Source organism: Esox lucius, chromosome 23 (assembly GCF_011004845.1).
Source record: "Esox lucius isolate fEsoLuc1 chromosome 23, fEsoLuc1.pri, whole genome shotgun sequence".
NCBI classification, from domain to species: domain Eukaryota; kingdom Metazoa; phylum Chordata; class Actinopteri; order Esociformes; family Esocidae; genus Esox; species Esox lucius.
Genome location: NC_047591.1, coordinates 21,513,436 through 21,529,589, shown reverse-complemented (window position 1 = coordinate 21,529,589; position 16,154 = coordinate 21,513,436). Strand labels below are relative to the sequence as shown.

The 16,154-nt window shown below is 40.5% G+C and overlaps 2 protein-coding genes across 7 annotated transcripts in view; one reads left to right on the top strand and one right to left on the bottom strand.

Annotated features, from left to right (window-relative positions):
• cdc42se2 (CDC42 small effector 2) overlaps positions 1 to 3,408 on the top strand; it is a 32,562-nt gene extending 29,154 nt beyond the window's left edge. For all 3 annotated transcript variants that reach the window (XM_029117031.2, XM_029117033.2, XM_029117032.2), the window contains exons 4-5: positions 599 to 717; positions 922 to 3,408. In XM_029117031.2, coding sequence (XP_028972864.1) covers positions 599 to 700 — 102 coding nt within the window. In that variant the 3' untranslated portion in view covers positions 701 to 717; positions 922 to 3,408. The remainder of the gene's footprint in view (positions 1 to 598; positions 718 to 921) is intronic.
• Positions 3,409 to 6,271: 2,863 nt separating this feature from the next.
• Positions 6,272 to 15,555, bottom strand: LOC105024017 (NACHT, LRR and PYD domains-containing protein 3-like). Of its 4 annotated transcripts, none has more exons than XM_010893635.5 (9): positions 15,146 to 15,555; positions 14,562 to 14,641; positions 13,291 to 13,681; positions 10,891 to 12,634; positions 10,500 to 10,673; positions 9,967 to 10,134; positions 7,913 to 8,086; positions 7,791 to 7,828; positions 6,272 to 7,673 (listed from the first exon to the last, which is right to left on the bottom strand). In XM_010893635.5, the coding sequence occupies exons 3-9, from the start codon at positions 13,580 to 13,582 to the stop codon at positions 7,114 to 7,116; spliced, it is 3,150 nt and encodes a 1,049-aa protein (XP_010891937.3). In that variant the 5' UTR covers positions 13,583 to 13,681; positions 14,562 to 14,641; positions 15,146 to 15,555; the 3' UTR covers positions 6,272 to 7,113. The 4 variants fall into 4 exon arrangements, with proteins under 4 accessions (XP_010891937.3, XP_010891938.3, XP_019898557.3 ...); XM_010893636.5 differs by having other exon boundaries at positions 14,562 to 14,635; XM_029117030.2 differs by lacking the exon at positions 13,291 to 13,681 and having other exon boundaries at positions 6,273 to 7,673.
• Between the last annotated feature and the right edge of the window lie 599 nt (positions 15,556 to 16,154).

The window sequence follows — 16,154 nt, the reverse complement described above, 5'->3', positions numbered from 1 at the left end:
TCTCTGTTGCTGGGCCTTGAAAAACTCCCTTGTTGCTACGGAATCATGTTTGTGGCCATTGTCCTGTTGGGAAAATGCATCATTCCTCAAGCCTTGTGCAATTACATACAGGAATGGCTTATACTGGTGGAATCGGAAGAGCCTGACTCACATTCCAAAAAATAGTATTTGACAAGCACCACTCTGTCACGGGAACAAGCCAGACAACCTCTGAGAGATTTAAGGGCCATTGCAGTGTATGATGTCATTTCTACCATTTTAATTGAGCACAGTAAGTCACTTTAATGTTACCTGGCAAGTATATGATACTTGAGATAACGAACGCTGCATTTGGCCCTTTAAGCGCTAGTTTAGTTGGAATAGCTGTTATTCAGATGGCACGTGACTGCCAAAGGATGGAAGTCTTTTTAATATCTACATTAAACGTTAATATATTGCATGGGCGTGTTTTTCCTTTTACGTTCCCAGTTGAAATTAAAACTATTATCGGGGTTAACATTTGACCCTGTTTCACTGTTCAAAATCATTACGTTTTTTTCCTTTTGATGTCCTTTGTCGGTGTAAAACAGTCAGTTTTGACCTAGAATTTCCTCCACAGGTGAACTCCATTCAGAGCCAAATGCAGTCAAAGGGGGGTTACGACGGACAGGCCATGCCTGTGACTGTGCAGCTGCAGCTGGTGGACACGAAAGCAGGATAACATGGAAGGGCTGCATAGTAAGGAGCTCAGGGTTTCTAACATCGGCTATGCTCACAAGCGTTTAGAAGAGCATTTTCATATTTGGGCTACGTTGATCAGTATTTGTAATGTAACCTGGCAATATGAAGATTAATATGTATTATTAATCACTATGTCATGAGAGACGATCGGTTATATTGTCTTCTGCTTGTTTAAAACCTGCTTGTTTGTCGTCCTCCCAGGTTTCTCCCGAGTCAAGGTTTTCTCATCCCGGTCATGCCTGCCTTCAGTGACTGCATTCCTCATCCTCCCGCTCCTGTGTTGGACCAAGGAGGCCATGTTCTCCCCCTCTCATCATCCTCCTTCGTTCTGGTCTGTCGTTTGCCCGCCTAGGCTCACTAGTTGTCCTGTCCTCTCCGTCCCACCCCACAACTTGCCTTGTTCGGCAAATACATGGATCTTTTCTGCACTTCGTTGGAACGGGGCTGCTCCCCTCTGCTTGTCCACCTGTCCGCTCGGAGGATGACAGACAAAGGATTGCCGCGCTTCAGTTTTAGTGCACGTCACCATCCCGAGGACTGGATGATGCAAAAGCATGCTCCTCATCTCTGCAAGTGCAAATGTGTAAAACGCTTATTCTCTTCTGTGATTTTTCTTTTTTTTTGCTGTTGTGGTCAGGTCAGTGTCTGAAGGTCTGGAACCTGCAAGTACAAAAGGATTTTGTGGGGGATTTTTTCATTAACAGAATTTACATTTCTTTTTCTGAGGGGGCCAGGTCTGGCGTGGTGGTCAGGATTATGACCGTGCTTGTTAAAAGTGGCTTGATATGGCCCTTTGGTGCCAAAATGTCTGTAGCTTATATGGAATGATTATATTTTTTCCAATGACGACAAGTCTTTTTTTTTTTTTCTTTTCTTCAGAATGCCAATTCAGTAGGAAATGTGATGTTTGCTGTTTACATCGTTCCAGTTCTCATTCCTTTTCCCTTATTTTTGTGATAGTTGTTATCAGTTGAGCAAAAATGTATGTTCAATTGGTGTTAACTGGCATTTCACTTGACATGATTCTGCTGTAACTGTTTCGGTGAACTTGATTTGAAGAGGCCTGGGATATATGCTGTGCAGTAAGTAGAATGTAAAAACATTTAGCTATGTGGTACACTACTAGGTACTAGTGCTCTCCACTGCTAGGCAGTGGTGGTCAAGCGCTAGGCAGTGGTGGTCAAGCGCTAGGCAGTGGTGGTCAAGTGCTAGGTACTGGTGGTCAAGCGCAACGTACTGGTGGTCATGCGCTAGTTACTGGTGTGGAAACAAAATTTATAAAGCATTCTATATGGTCACGAGGCAAACCCAAACTTCAGTATTTCTGTAAAAATGTTATGAACATAGCACATTCTCCAATAGATTCTCAGTCACAGATTAAGCCTATTCCTGGACTAAAATTCAAGCTCAACGGATATTTTCCATCGGGATAAATTTTTTATCTTGGACTAGGCTTAATCTATGCCAGGGAAACTGCCCTATTAAGAGATAATAACCTTAGAAAAATGTTAATAATTAGAAAATGTTGTCTTAGATCTTTTAAATACCTTTTGGGTTTTGAAGATACCTGGACAAATCAAAACAAAAGCTAGAGCGATTGCCTTTGACAAAACTGGGTGACATCTTACTGTTACAGCTTTAAGATATTTTGCTCAGGTTAATAGGCATACTTTCCATCATTTTGAGCATACTGTTTGTATGTTATTGCACTGTTTTCAAATATTAAAGCTAATTTGCTATATGAGAAATATATATAAGACGTATAAAAAACGTATAAGAAATAAAACGTATAAAATAAAAATTAACTAGAATATTTTAAGCATTTTAACAAGCTGTAGAACATTTTATTTTTCTCTCAGTATCATTGGTAAACAAATTAAATCCAAATAAATCCCTTAATTTATCAAATATTTTATGTTTTCAATGAATACAGCTTGAACCTGCCACTGTTGAATATTCAAGATGTTACTAATGATTGTGGTCTGGTTCAGATATTGGGCTTTAAACTAATACAAGTATTGATGAGAACGTAGATTCTCTGGCCTCAAACCCAACTGGTAAAATTACGAAGCTGCTTTTGTCTGTGCTGTTAACCCTTCATTCTTTTCTCAAGTGCTTTATGTTTGTATATACTGTGTCCTTTGTGTGCCACAACCTGAGGTATTCTAATTTATGGTTTCTCTGTTTTGTAACCTTTTTTGTACTATAGTTTTTCAGATTCATTGAAATTTTCAGCAAAAATCTAATGTATGTTTCACCATATGAAAATGAATTGTGATAATATTTATTCACCGTTATTAGAAATGTACCGGATTTGGGGGAAAGGAAAATTCCCAAATACTACTTCACTAAATGAGAATGTCATTAAAAAAAGAGTGAGACATGAAAAGCACAAGAGAAAGAAACGGCGTGCAGACTGTATGTTTGCAATAGAGTGAAAGCATTGGCCAATGTTGGTGTTAATCAGTGTACTTGAACGTGTACCCTAGCTACTTTCAGTCATTGCTCAACATGAATTAATTTCAATATCAGGGAATTCGCTCCGCTCAATAGATATCTATTTTTAGTTTACTATATCTGAAGGTTTTTGTGTGTACACTTCCATCAATCGTGAATTCACATCCCATGTTGGCTTGTAGATGACCAAATACCTTCGGTTTAAATAATAAATATTTTTTTTCCATGTTTCGTGACCCTGTCGTTGTGGAGTTCATTGAATTGAGGAAAACTCCATTCTGTCCCGGATGCCAAAAATATTACCTATCTAGGGCACCACTTTGGACTGGAGGCGGGTCAGAAAGTGTTTGCTACGTAGGGTATCAGGTGCTATGTGTGAAATAAACAATAGTATGCCTTTTTTTCGTAGATTCACGTTAAAAGTCCAACACAATCAACAGTAGTAAGACTGTAAAAGGAACAAGAAAAGTGTTCCTTCAAAATTGTAAAAGTCCTCTCTCTTAACCAGTGTTTTGTTTCCCAGATACATAGTAGTATATACACGTGTATTTACAGTAAATACAATGTAGTCATGTTGGACCTAGCCCTAGTTCATGGGCAGTGGTGAAATGTGACTATTGGAGCTAGGCCCTCTGTAGCGAAAAACAATCTGACGTCATGCATATAGAGAACGCGGATGCCTGTATATTCAGAGCATGATTTGAGAACTTTCTTTTGCAGACTTCTGTAGGAGAAGCAATTCTTTGATGACCGAGTCAAACAGTCCTAAGCCACGCCTCTGCTGTGGCTCAGAAGCGGCAAACGTAAGCTACACAACGGTTGTGAATATCAATAGCAGGAACCACGTTTGAAGAAAATACGGTTGTGTCGTTTCAAAGAAACATTTGATAAAACACTGACTCAAATAGTGGTGGAATAAATTATACCACACAACTACTCTCACTGTTTCGAGGCCAAGGACAGTATCTGCTGTGAGAGAATAAAGTTGCGCTGTATTTGATTTCCGCCAGCTGTAATTGCGACACCGCCACCGTCGAACCTGGTCATAGACACTCAACTATTCAGGGATGAGATGAAGATGAGACATCTGTTGCCATCCGAAACTCCTGTTACACATGAGTTACTGCTGGAGGAAAATGTCAACATGGCGTTGATAGAATTGTAATGTTATTTGAAGGCTATTAACATTACAGGCATTTCATTACATATAACCCAGTGATTAGTGGGTACGTTTTCCCAAAATTACATCTCTGCTTTAAATGGGAGCTAGGCAGCATTCCAAATGGAATTCTGTTCGCTGTACAGCAAACTATCTTTGTGAAGTTCCCATAATGCTCTTGTCAAATGTCATGTTCATGAAATGGAACAGGGTGTCATTTGGGACACAGCCTTAACGTACACTGAAGATGTAAACATTCAGTCTGAACATGTGGTTGTGTACACAGTGTGAGAAGGACTGCCAAATTACAATCATCTCTCTTAAGGAACCAACCGTGCGGGGACTGACTAGGCATAATCCCTTTGAATACCCCCTCTGTTGAGCAGATTATGAGTTCCGAGTCTTAAATTAGTTAGATAATAAACACATGACTCGCTGACCCAGAAACGGGACCCAGGTGCTGAAGTGTGTTTCAGCCAACACGCCCACTGGCAAGTGGCATTGCCCAGAATTACAGGTTTAAGATGTCCCTTGATTGCTTTGAATTTAAGAAGATGGTCAATATTAAAGAAATGCAACATGGATTATGTATTTATTAAGATTTTCTTTTGTCCTACGATTAGAATCTGTAACTCCTGTCAGACGAGTTAGATTGGAGACTGGCGAGAAAAAACTGCCTTTTAACATTCCCTCAGTGTCATAGCAGGCCCCCGCTGTTGCTAGGCAACGTGGTCGCCAAGAATGCTGCTGTTCTGCCCATTGACGCTTTCCTTGAATGACTGAGATTTGCCGTCCCTCCCGACCGAGTTGTCATTCTTTTTGAATGAAAGGAATGGAACATAACCCAGTGCGACTGAGCCTGTGCTAATAGCGTTGGGCCGATTTGCATGAAATGTATTGTGACAAGGTCACATTCGGGAGACTGTAGCCATAATATTGGCTGGGAGAGTGAGAGAAGAATGCCATGTGGCTAGCCTCATAGTAGCACGTCGTTAGGCAGACGCTGTTTTCCAGAGGGACCTAAAGCAGTGAGCGCTAAGCCGTGTGAGAGACTGCATCAGTTTATCTTCTCAAACTGTGGGAATCAAAGCCAAAAGCATCCCTGCCGTTTCATTCACCTACACACAGGTGTAACCCCCCCCCCCCATTCACCTATATACAGGTGTAACCTCCCCATTCACCTACATACAGGTGTAACCTCCCCATTCACCTACATACAGGTGTAACCTCCCCATTCACCTACATACAGGTGTAACCTCCCCATTCACCTACATACAGGTGTAAACCCCCTCATTCACCTACATACAGGTGTAACCTCCACATTCACCTACATACAGGTGTAACCTCCACATTCACCTACATACAGGTGTAACCTCCCCATTCACCTACATACAGGTGTAACCTCCCCATTCACCTACATACAGGTGTAGCCCCTCCACATTCACCTACATACAGGTGTAACCTCCACATTCACCTACATACAGGTGTAGCCCCTCCCCATTCACCTACATACAGGTGTAGCCCCTCCACATTCACCTACATACAGGTGTAACCTCCACATTCACCTACATACAGGTGTAACCCATCATCCCCTGAGTCACATACATACAGGTGAAACCTCAATTTAGCTTGAGAATTTGTTAGGTTACCTCACTGGTGCTAACATTCTTTTTCTGATTTTGTCAACATTAAACAGCTGTAGTTGTCTAGGCCCAGCTCACAGGTGTGCAAACTAGATGAACATGGACAGAACGGGAATATTAAATGATAGGCTACTAAATCATCCAATGTTTATGCTTCAACTCCTGACATTTCTGTCCTGCCATAACCTACAGGAAATTACTGTTTATTCCAAAACACTGTAAACTTGCCACTGCATGAGAGTCCTGTGTTTTGACTTGAATCATTAGATTCCTCAGGAACAATGCAGGTCAGGTGGATAGGCCTCCCATTTGCGTGAGTGTCGTCAGACTCCAGGCTCTCCCTGTCCTCAGTTTACCTCATGCTGCTACAGTTTCTCTCTCCTGGAAGAAACCTGAGCCCTAGGACCAGGACTGGCTAACAACCAGGCTTGGAAATTCCTAATTTTAGGGGCTATGCCATTTGGCCTTCGGTGCCAGAAAAATGTTTAGGGCACAAAGGCCACTGAGTGAAATAGTAGAATTTTAAGCTTACAAATAAACAACTTGAATTGCTGATAAGAAAAAAACACGTTATAAAATTTTTTTGTATCACAGTTGGAGTAATAACTTATTATAGATGATATGGTTTTTCCACGTAAAACGTTCAATTATCAAGTTTTAATCCTTGAGGTTACATCTACTCCTCACATTTTTTATAGATTCTGGAATTTGTTTCATTTCATACATTCACAAGACGAAGACAAAGAGGCAATGGTATTGACAGTTGAGTAACTGACTGGTTCATGCACTGGCCAGTCTCTGAATGCTTTTCTCGTGAAGAAGGGTAATTTGGGAGGCTGAGCGGGGTGTGTCCCTCTCTGATATAGCCACCAGGTAGGTGGCTGTGACAGGTGTAATTTGCATATTTAAATTTTCAGTTCCTGCCGATTGGCAGAGAGAGGGGTAAACCAATCGGAGTGAAGCCCCTTTGGGGGAAGCTCCACTCATAGAACTGGAGTTACAAAAGTAACTATCGTTCTTCTTCTAGGTTTGCTTGTAGGTTTCCGTCTTTCTCGGGAGCCCCTTTACGATAAATAAAACACCACTATATATCAAACTGCCCGCAGGACTGATTCGAGGGGGACCACATGACATTTATGGTTTAGTTGCTTGTAAGTCTTTGGTATCTACTTTACACAGGGTCATTGAAGATTGAAAGGAAACCCCAATCCCTGCGTAAACGGGCACAGCAAATGCACAGTTGAATGTGTACAGGTGGATCATTGTTTCGGACGAGACGCTGTAGAAGGACAGAGTGCCGGTCGGCCAGTCCAGATACACTCCCACTCTATTGGATTGGGAGACAGAGGAAACGGGTAAATCCATTCTCTTGTTACTATGCCAGATGGAGAAACGGTTACCGCAGCACTCTAGACTCCAGGACTTGTTGTTGGCTCCAAAACGTCTCTTAAGTGTTATATTGAACATTCTGTATGTCACTCCTATAAGAGCCCATTTCCCACTCCATTCTACCTCCCAGTAGCAACGTCCAGTCAGACACTCTCTACACAGCACCTGGGGCCAGTGGGTGAATCTTTCTGGGTGATTAGTGTACGGCTGCCATTCTTTTCCGTGTGACACCTTTCGGTTCCCCACAGACAGAGAGAGGAACGAGTTTGCTGTGTCTGGGTTCAGGGTGAGATCCATCCAATGTACTGGGGGAAGCAAGGACAAGAATACTTGTAATTAATTGGTGCCGTGATGCTGAACAAAATGTAATGTTCACTGTACTGTTTTTTAATCAGTTGTACAAAAACACCAACATAACTTACATCTTCTAAACAACCAGCCTTCTCCCCTGGGGTGAACACTGAAAATAACGTTTTCGTAATATTTTAGTAATATCCATATTATTTAATTGTTCACTGTACAAATTCAAAGATTACCTTTTTACCTGAGTGTTTGGAGTTTATGTATCAGATCATTCAGCCCAGCAGAGAGCAACTTTGCTCCTGATTCTCCTGGGTGATTGTAGCTCAGGTCTAGGTCTCTCAGATGGGAGGGGTTTGACCTCAGAGCTGAGATCAGAGCAGCACAACCTTCCTCTGTGACTCCACAGAATGACAACCTTTGGAAACGATTTAATTCTCTCAATTTATCAATTTGGTAATAGTTGCTTATACTGTAACTTGAAGGAATGTTTTAATTAAACTACCCTGAATAAATATATAAATGCAACATGGTCAATCCCATGTTACAAAAAATATCACAGAAATGTTTCCTTTCGCACATGTCTGTATTCCTAGATCCATAGATCCATAGAAATCCATAGATTAGAGCATAAATATTTTTTTCCAATAAAACTGAAACTTTTGTGAAAAATTTATATTATTCAAATGCCACATTCTAATAATTTACTTCACTTTTATCTGAAAATAATTGAGATGTTTGGGTTAGGGTTAATTTCAAATTGTTGCATGTTGTGCTGATATTTTGGTTCAGTATAGTAAAAATTAAGACTAAGCTGTAACATTGTTGATGTTCTATTTTACATCAGAACATTAGATCTGAATGGTTTACTGAATACAAAAAAGGGAACAGAATGCAATGAGGCAAATCATTTATACTTGTATTTAATAGAATATGTAGTACAAAGACAACATATCAAATACTGAAACTGAATATTGTTTTTGGAATGATTCATGCCCATTTTGATTTTGATGCCAGCAAGACGTTTAAAAAACATTAGGACAGGGGCCTGTTTACCACTGTGTTGCATCACCTCTTCTTTTAACGATACTCTGTAAATGTTTCTGAACTGAAGAGAACAATTGATGTTTTGAAAGTGAAATGTTTTCCCATTCTTGCTTGATACAGGATTTCAGCTGCTCAACAGTTCGGGGTCTCCTTTGTCATATTTTTGTATCATAATGCGCCAAATGTTTTCAATGTGTTACAGATCTGGACTGCAGGCAGGCCAGTTAACACCTGAACTCCTTTTCTATGGAGCCATGCTGTTATAATACATGCAGAATGGGGTTTGGCATTCTCTTGCTGAAATAAGCAAGGCCTTCCCTGAAAAAGACGTCTGGGTGGCAGCATATGTTGCTCCAAAACCTGTATATATTGTTCAGCATTAACAGTGTCTTCACAGCAAGTCACCCATGCCATGTGCATTAATGCACCCCCATACCATCACATATGCTGGCTTTTGAACTGTGTGCTGATAACAAGCTGGCTCGTCCCTCTCCCCTTTAGCCCGGAGGACACAGCGTCCATGATTCCCAAAAATAATTAACAATTTTGATTTGTCAGATCACAGGACAGTTTTCCACTTTGCCTCAGTCCATCTTGGTGTTTCTGGATCTTTTTTCTATATGGTTTCTTCATTGCATAGTAGAGTTTAAACTTTGTGGATGCATTTGTGGATGCAGCCACATACTGTGTTCACAGACCTGTTTTTGGGAAGTGTTCCTGAGCCCATGCAGTGATTTCCACAACAGAATCTGAGGGCCCGAAGATCATGACCATTCAATATTGGTTTTTGGCCATGTGCCTTGGATACTGAGATTACTCTGGATTCTCTGAATCTTTTAATGATATTATGTCCTGTAGATGATGAGATCCCCAAACTCTTTGCAATTTTACATTAACCTAATTCTTAAATTGTTGCACTCTTTGCCTGCACAGTCTTTCACAGAGAGTTGAACTGTACTTTACTTACTCTGCGGAATTCTCTTTGTATACCTTATCATGTTACTGGCCTGTTGCCAATTAACCTAATTAGTTGTGAGATGTTCGACCAGGTTTTTTAGCATTACACAACTTTTCCAGTCTTTTGTTGCCCCTGTCCCAGCTTTTTGAAACGTTTTGTTGGCATCAAATTCAAAGTGTTGTTCATGTGAGCGAAAGTCTTGCATTTAAACAGGCCCACCATTTCCTAAAACAAGATAATGCTTAGGTATTAGACCAAACGTGAACATAAAATAATTAAAATAAATACCTGACCTTAGTGTCTTCAGTCTACATTGTGAATTCGCCAGTCCTTCACAGAGAAGCTTCACTCCTGAATCTTGCAGCTTGTTGTTGCTCAAGTCCAGTGTTCTCAGGTTTGAAGTGGTGAGAGCAGAAGTCAATTCTTTACAGCATCTCTCTGTGATGTTACATCCATTCAGACTAAAAAACACATTAAAAAAAACCTAAACAAAACCATTCATATTTTAAAGAATGCCGGACCTGTGGGAGGTTCAATGTATGTAAAATTATTTGGTTTCCTGCCATACAATCAACCAGATTGAATGCAGTCAGCGGTAGAAACAAGAATGGGTAAACGCTGATTACATGGCATCAAGCAATGCTACCTAGAATACATTTATTTGTGAATGGTGGGTAAGTGATTAAACAAAGAAAAATAAGTTTGTCAAATGCATTTTCTGCACGGTACTTTATCATGCAATACACCACTAGTTATAACTCCGGGTCTCAATTTCTAGCAAGCTAGAGTGTTAAACACAATCCTTAAACAAGCCATGCAAACTGACCTCAGTTTCTTCAATTTACATTGTGGACTCCCCAGTCCAGCGGCAAGCAGCTTCACTCCCGAATCCTGCAGGTCATTGTTACTTAGGTCCAGCTCTCTCAGATGGGAGCAGGTTGAGCTTAGGACTGGGGCCAGAGCTTCACAGCATGCCCCTGTGATATTACATCCATCTAGCCTAACATAGAAAAAAATCCAATATGTACAGTACACAGAGTAATTTTTTTTTTACCATACATCCAGTTATGTAGTGTTTTGATGTTATATATAGAGTACACAACATCTTTGGGGGGAAAATGGGACAGAAAGTTGGGTAGAAACACAGCACTTGTGGGAACACATGGATTGTTTTACAGTTATGAATACATAGCCAATCGACATGTCCAGAAACTCACACAGCAATTCTGGAGGATTTGATCACTGGCAGCATCCACAGAAGGCCCTCCTCGGATTTGGAGTATTTCTTCAGGTCAAACACATCCAGCTCCTCTTCTGAAGTCAGCAACACAAAGACCAGAGATGACCACTGTGCAGGGGAGAGTTTGACTTCTGATATGTTCCCTGAATTCAGGTACATTTGGATCTCCTCCACTAGAGAGTGGTCATTCAGTTCATTCAGACAGTGGAAGAGATTGATGCATCTCTCCGGAGACTCATTCCTCCTGATCTTCTTCTTGATGTATTCAATAATTTTCTCATGGGTATGTGTGTTTTTTCCTTTCTGTGTCAGTAGGCCTTGCAAAAGAGTCTGATTGGACTCGATCGAGAGTCCAAGGAGGAAGCGGAGGAAGAGGTCCAAATGTCCATTCTCACTGTGTAAGGCCTGGTCTACTGCATTCTTGAATAAGTCATTCATTGATTGCTGTTTTCCCCATGTCAGGAGTTTGACAATACTGTTGGGTTTGACCAGTGGGTTTTGTTCGCTGTTTATGAATGTGACAAACACATACACAGCAGCCAGGAATTCCTGGATGCTCAGATGCACAAAGCTGAACACGGACTTCCGACTCATCCTGCCCACCTCAAAGATCTCAGTGCATAAACTTGAGTTCACTGCTGCTTCTGTGAAGTCAATGCCACATTCTGTCAGATCTTCTTCGTAGAAGACCAAATGTCCTCTCTCCAACTGACGGAAAGCCAGCTCTCCAAGTTTTAAGATAAAGTTGTATCTAGCTGTGGAATTGTCTGCGACTTCCATTCTGCCTATTTGATAGAGTAGGAAGTGTATGTTCATCTCAGTCAGAGTCTTGGGTATCTTTCTACTCTCTTCTTCACCCAAGAGTTTTTCCAAAACAGTGGCAGAGATCCAACAAAAGACTGGTATGTGACAAAGGATGTGTAGGCTCCTTGATGACTTCATGTGTGCGATGATTCTTCCAGCCAAGTTGACATCACAGAGTTTTTTCCTGAAGTACTCCTCCTTCTGTAGGTCATTGAATCCTCGTACCTCTGTCCATTGGTGGATGTATTGTCGAGGGATCTTTTTGGCAGCTCCAGGTCGGGTGGTTATCCAGACCTGGGCATCAAGGAGGAGCTCACCTGTGATGAGGTTTGTGATCAGTCGGTCCAGAGGGGCTGGCTTTGTATCATCCGTCAGCACCTTGTTGGAAAAATCCAGAGGAAGGCGACACTCATCCAGACCGTCGAATATAAACAGAACTTTTGAGTTGTTGCTCAGACTCTTTATTGGTCCCATGTCGGGGAAAAACTGATGAAGCAGTTCAATCAGACTGCAGTTGTCTTCACCTATATTAGAATTGATTTGTCGAAAAGGAAGTGGAAAGACTAAATTAATGCCTTGGTTCTCCTTTCCTTCTGCCCAGTCGAGAATAAACTTCTGGACGGAAACGGACTTCCCTATGCCAGCGATGCCCTGCGTCAGCACTGTTCTCATTGGTTTCTTTTGATCAGGCAGTTGTTTAAAAATGTTGCTGACTTCAACTGTGGTTTCTTCTGCAGCTGGTGTTCTAATGTTCAGACGCATGACCTCATGTTCGTCTGTGACCCCTCCCCAGGCCCCGCTGATCACATGGAGCTTGGTGAAGACCTGGTTGAGATAGATAAAATCACCTTCCCTTGACGTCCCCTCATATATAGAGCCGTACTTCTTCCTGAGATAGCATTTCAGTTTGTCTTCAACTGCAGGGGAAAACAATATACTCAACAAGTGTTTTACAGTGAATACATTTATAATTTTGGCCAGTTTGTAAATTAAATGATAAACTACTAAGTCAGGTTTAGATGTTTTCTTTTACTTCATACTGAAAATACAGTATCTCACAGAAGTGAGTGCACCCCTAACATTTTTTGAGTGACAACACTGAAGAAATGACACTTTGCTACAATGTACATTAGTGAGTGTACAGCTTGTTTAACAGTGTACATTTGCTGTCCCCTCAAAACAACACAACACGCAGCCATTAATGTCTAAACCGCTGGCAACAAAAGTGAGTACACCCCTAAGTGAAAATGTCCAAATACTTGCAAAAATGCGAGGGGTGTACTCATTTCTGTGAGATACTGTATATATTTTCAATAATATTTTGATTGTGATAGCAACTGTGACATCCGTAAATATATCTGATCTTGAAACGTCCGGAATAATTAGGGTATTTTGGGCTAGCAAACAAAAAGTTATGCTTGCAATAGTCCTCTTGCGAGAACAAAAATGCATGCTCTCTCTACTGTAAGTAACTCTAAATAATAGATAATTACTAGATAATTACTTGCTATCCATTTCTACCAGTGAAATCATTGTCCTCTAATCCTCTTTGTGATATTTATAGGCAACCGACCTTCTAGTTCTATTGTCTCAGGCACATCACACCTATTTTTAAGGGATTCAGCCAGTTGGTTCTGGCTCATCTTCTTCAGAATCTCCTGTGAGATCTTCACAGCACCTCCAGAACCATAGGTCTCCACAATCTTCTTCATAGTGTCCAGTCTGTCTGCTTTCTCCAGCTGGCTCACAGGGATATGAGGAAAGCCTTCAAGCAAGTCTTGGGTCAGGTGCCATTTAAAAGTCTTCAACTCTACTTCAACTAGCTCTTCCAGAATGGCCAGAAGTAGTTCAGGCACAGGAGCCATTGTTGATCACTATTAAGTTAGTTGTTAATGGACAGTTTTGATGAAGTTGGGAATTTCTGCACAGCAGAATCTTTTTTTTGGTGGAATTTACAGCAGAATCTGTCAAGAAATTATAAAGTGTTAAAAAAAGTGTTTTGCTCAGAAGAGTCTGACACTTTTAATTGTGTTGTCAATAGACGATAACCAAAAACTCACAATAATACAAAAAATGAAGGCTTTTTCTGGACTGTGAGTAAAAGTAGAAAACAGGCCTCATTATCGTTCAGGCCTGAGTGTTGCTCCTTTTATATTTATTTATTAAATCTGACAAACTCTCTAGTTCCTGCTGATTCATACTATACAAGCATACTACATGTATACATTACATCATATTGCTGTACCATTGCTGTACCATCACAAAAAAGAGAATCTTTCTTCATTCGGGCCAAAGTTTTCCCAGACAAAAAGAGGGAACCCAGGGTTCAATTATGAAAAATCAATTATGAAAGGAGCAAATGTCATAGAAGTGGCAGATACTTAGCTAAGTGAGTTTGACAGCTACCCCTAAATAGTTTGCTCTGGATAAGGGAGTTAAATGCTAAATTACTAAGATGTATGGAGGAAATCCTGCTTCATTATATAGTTTCAGTTCCTCCAGTACAATTGCTACATTTGAACAACAGAATGGCTTTCAAACAGGCTTTGAATTTTCCTTAATAGTCTAGTCTCCATTCTCCTGACTTAAAATTTTTCAATATTGCTATCCATCAGGGATTCTTGACCAATTTTACTGGCAACTCTGATGTGAACAATGGATATGTGTTGCACTGAAATTATATTTCTAATTATTCACAGCTGTAATGGATAAGGCTTCTTTTCACTTAGAAAATATGGAGGAAGTTGTTTTCAAAAGTGTAACAAATTAAATTTAGTAAAATATGAAGACTACAAAAGATGTGTAAATTGTTACAAGAAAATTGTAAAAAACAAAGAGACTTACAATATTGCTTGAATCACTCTCTCTTTTATCTCCTTTAAAATGTTGACGTTAAAAATTCTCTTCTCTCAGGTCTTCTAGGTCTTGCGGAATAGGTTAAAAGCAGAAAAAAGAAAAAGGGAAGTGTCTTCATATTAACAGATCCTCTTATCAAAAGCAACTTACTCTTTGAGCATTAAGACAACTGGAGATCATGGTCAAAGCAGGTACATTTCCCTGTAACGCTGCATTAGCCAGCACTCTTACCTGTGTTTGTCCTAATTTGATGAAATCTCTGGTATGAAATGATGCAATGCCTAGCAACATCATTGATTATAGTGTACTTGCTATTACTGGGTTATGTGATTGTGATTGATCTATTTTAAGATAAATTATGTTGTTATAATAAGTAAATTGCCTTTGATAAGACTGTCTGTGACTGACTACAATGTTAATGTATACTGATGTGAATTGTATTTGCAGTAACTCAAAACTTTTCATTTGTATTATATGTATAATTAAATGTGTACAATCATATTTCAGTCATTTACCAGACGCTCAAATCCAAAACAACTTACAGCAGTGAATTAATGCATTTTCGTACTGACCTCCTGTGGGAATTGAACCAACACCCGGCATTGTTAACGCTGGGCAACTGGGCTACACAGTGTGATGTACAGCAAAAGGACTCGTGGTTCCCTTCAGTCTTTTCGGTTATGCATCCTCCCACCCTGAAGTGAGACCTTTTTTTTTAACTGGCACTAAACACCAAATGTATTCCGACATGGAACTTATAGAATTGTCTTTGAAAACAGACACTTCAAAATTATTTGTATTCCTTTGGTTCTCAATGGTGAGGGCGCTTGTGGAAGGGGAGTCTTGGTATCTATAGCTCAGTCTCTAAATATGAATGACACAGCGTGACATTGCATGGCAGCAATGCAGATTACTAACTGTTCCTGCAAAAACCAGCAACCGATTTCCCTTCTGTGTGCAACATTGTCCTCTAGTGTTTGGTAATTACGGTGGCCCTGAAGTGCAAAACACAACGCCAAATAGGAAAACACAACGCCAAATAGGAAAACACAACGCCAAATAGGAAAACACAACGCCAAATAGGAAAACACAACGCCAAATAGGAAAACACAACGACATTAACTTCTAACGGAAAAGGTAGGGCCTATCTAGCAGAGGACGGAACGGAACCTCCTGATTGGACAGAAGGACCGCCTGTCTTTTAACAGGAAGGAGGGGTGAAAAACACGGAAAAGCGCCTATTTTCAAAACATGAGTACTCCCGAAGATACTTTCGCTATTATAATGAATTATTTTGATGCAGGGCATACATACGACGTGGTAGTTGATATGTTGTCAACCAATCACAACATCAGGATGATTATACGCACGGGTTGTACAGAAGGAACAACTATTCACAACTGGATGAGGTGAGACGTGCCATCCTTACAGAGCTGCATGGACCAGGGCAACTATTCCGCTATCGGACTATGTGGCAAGTACAGCAAAAACACAAGCTACGTATTAAACGACACACAGTGATGAGACTGCTGAAGCAACTAAATCCACAAGGAACGGATGCGAGAACACTACAGACCATGG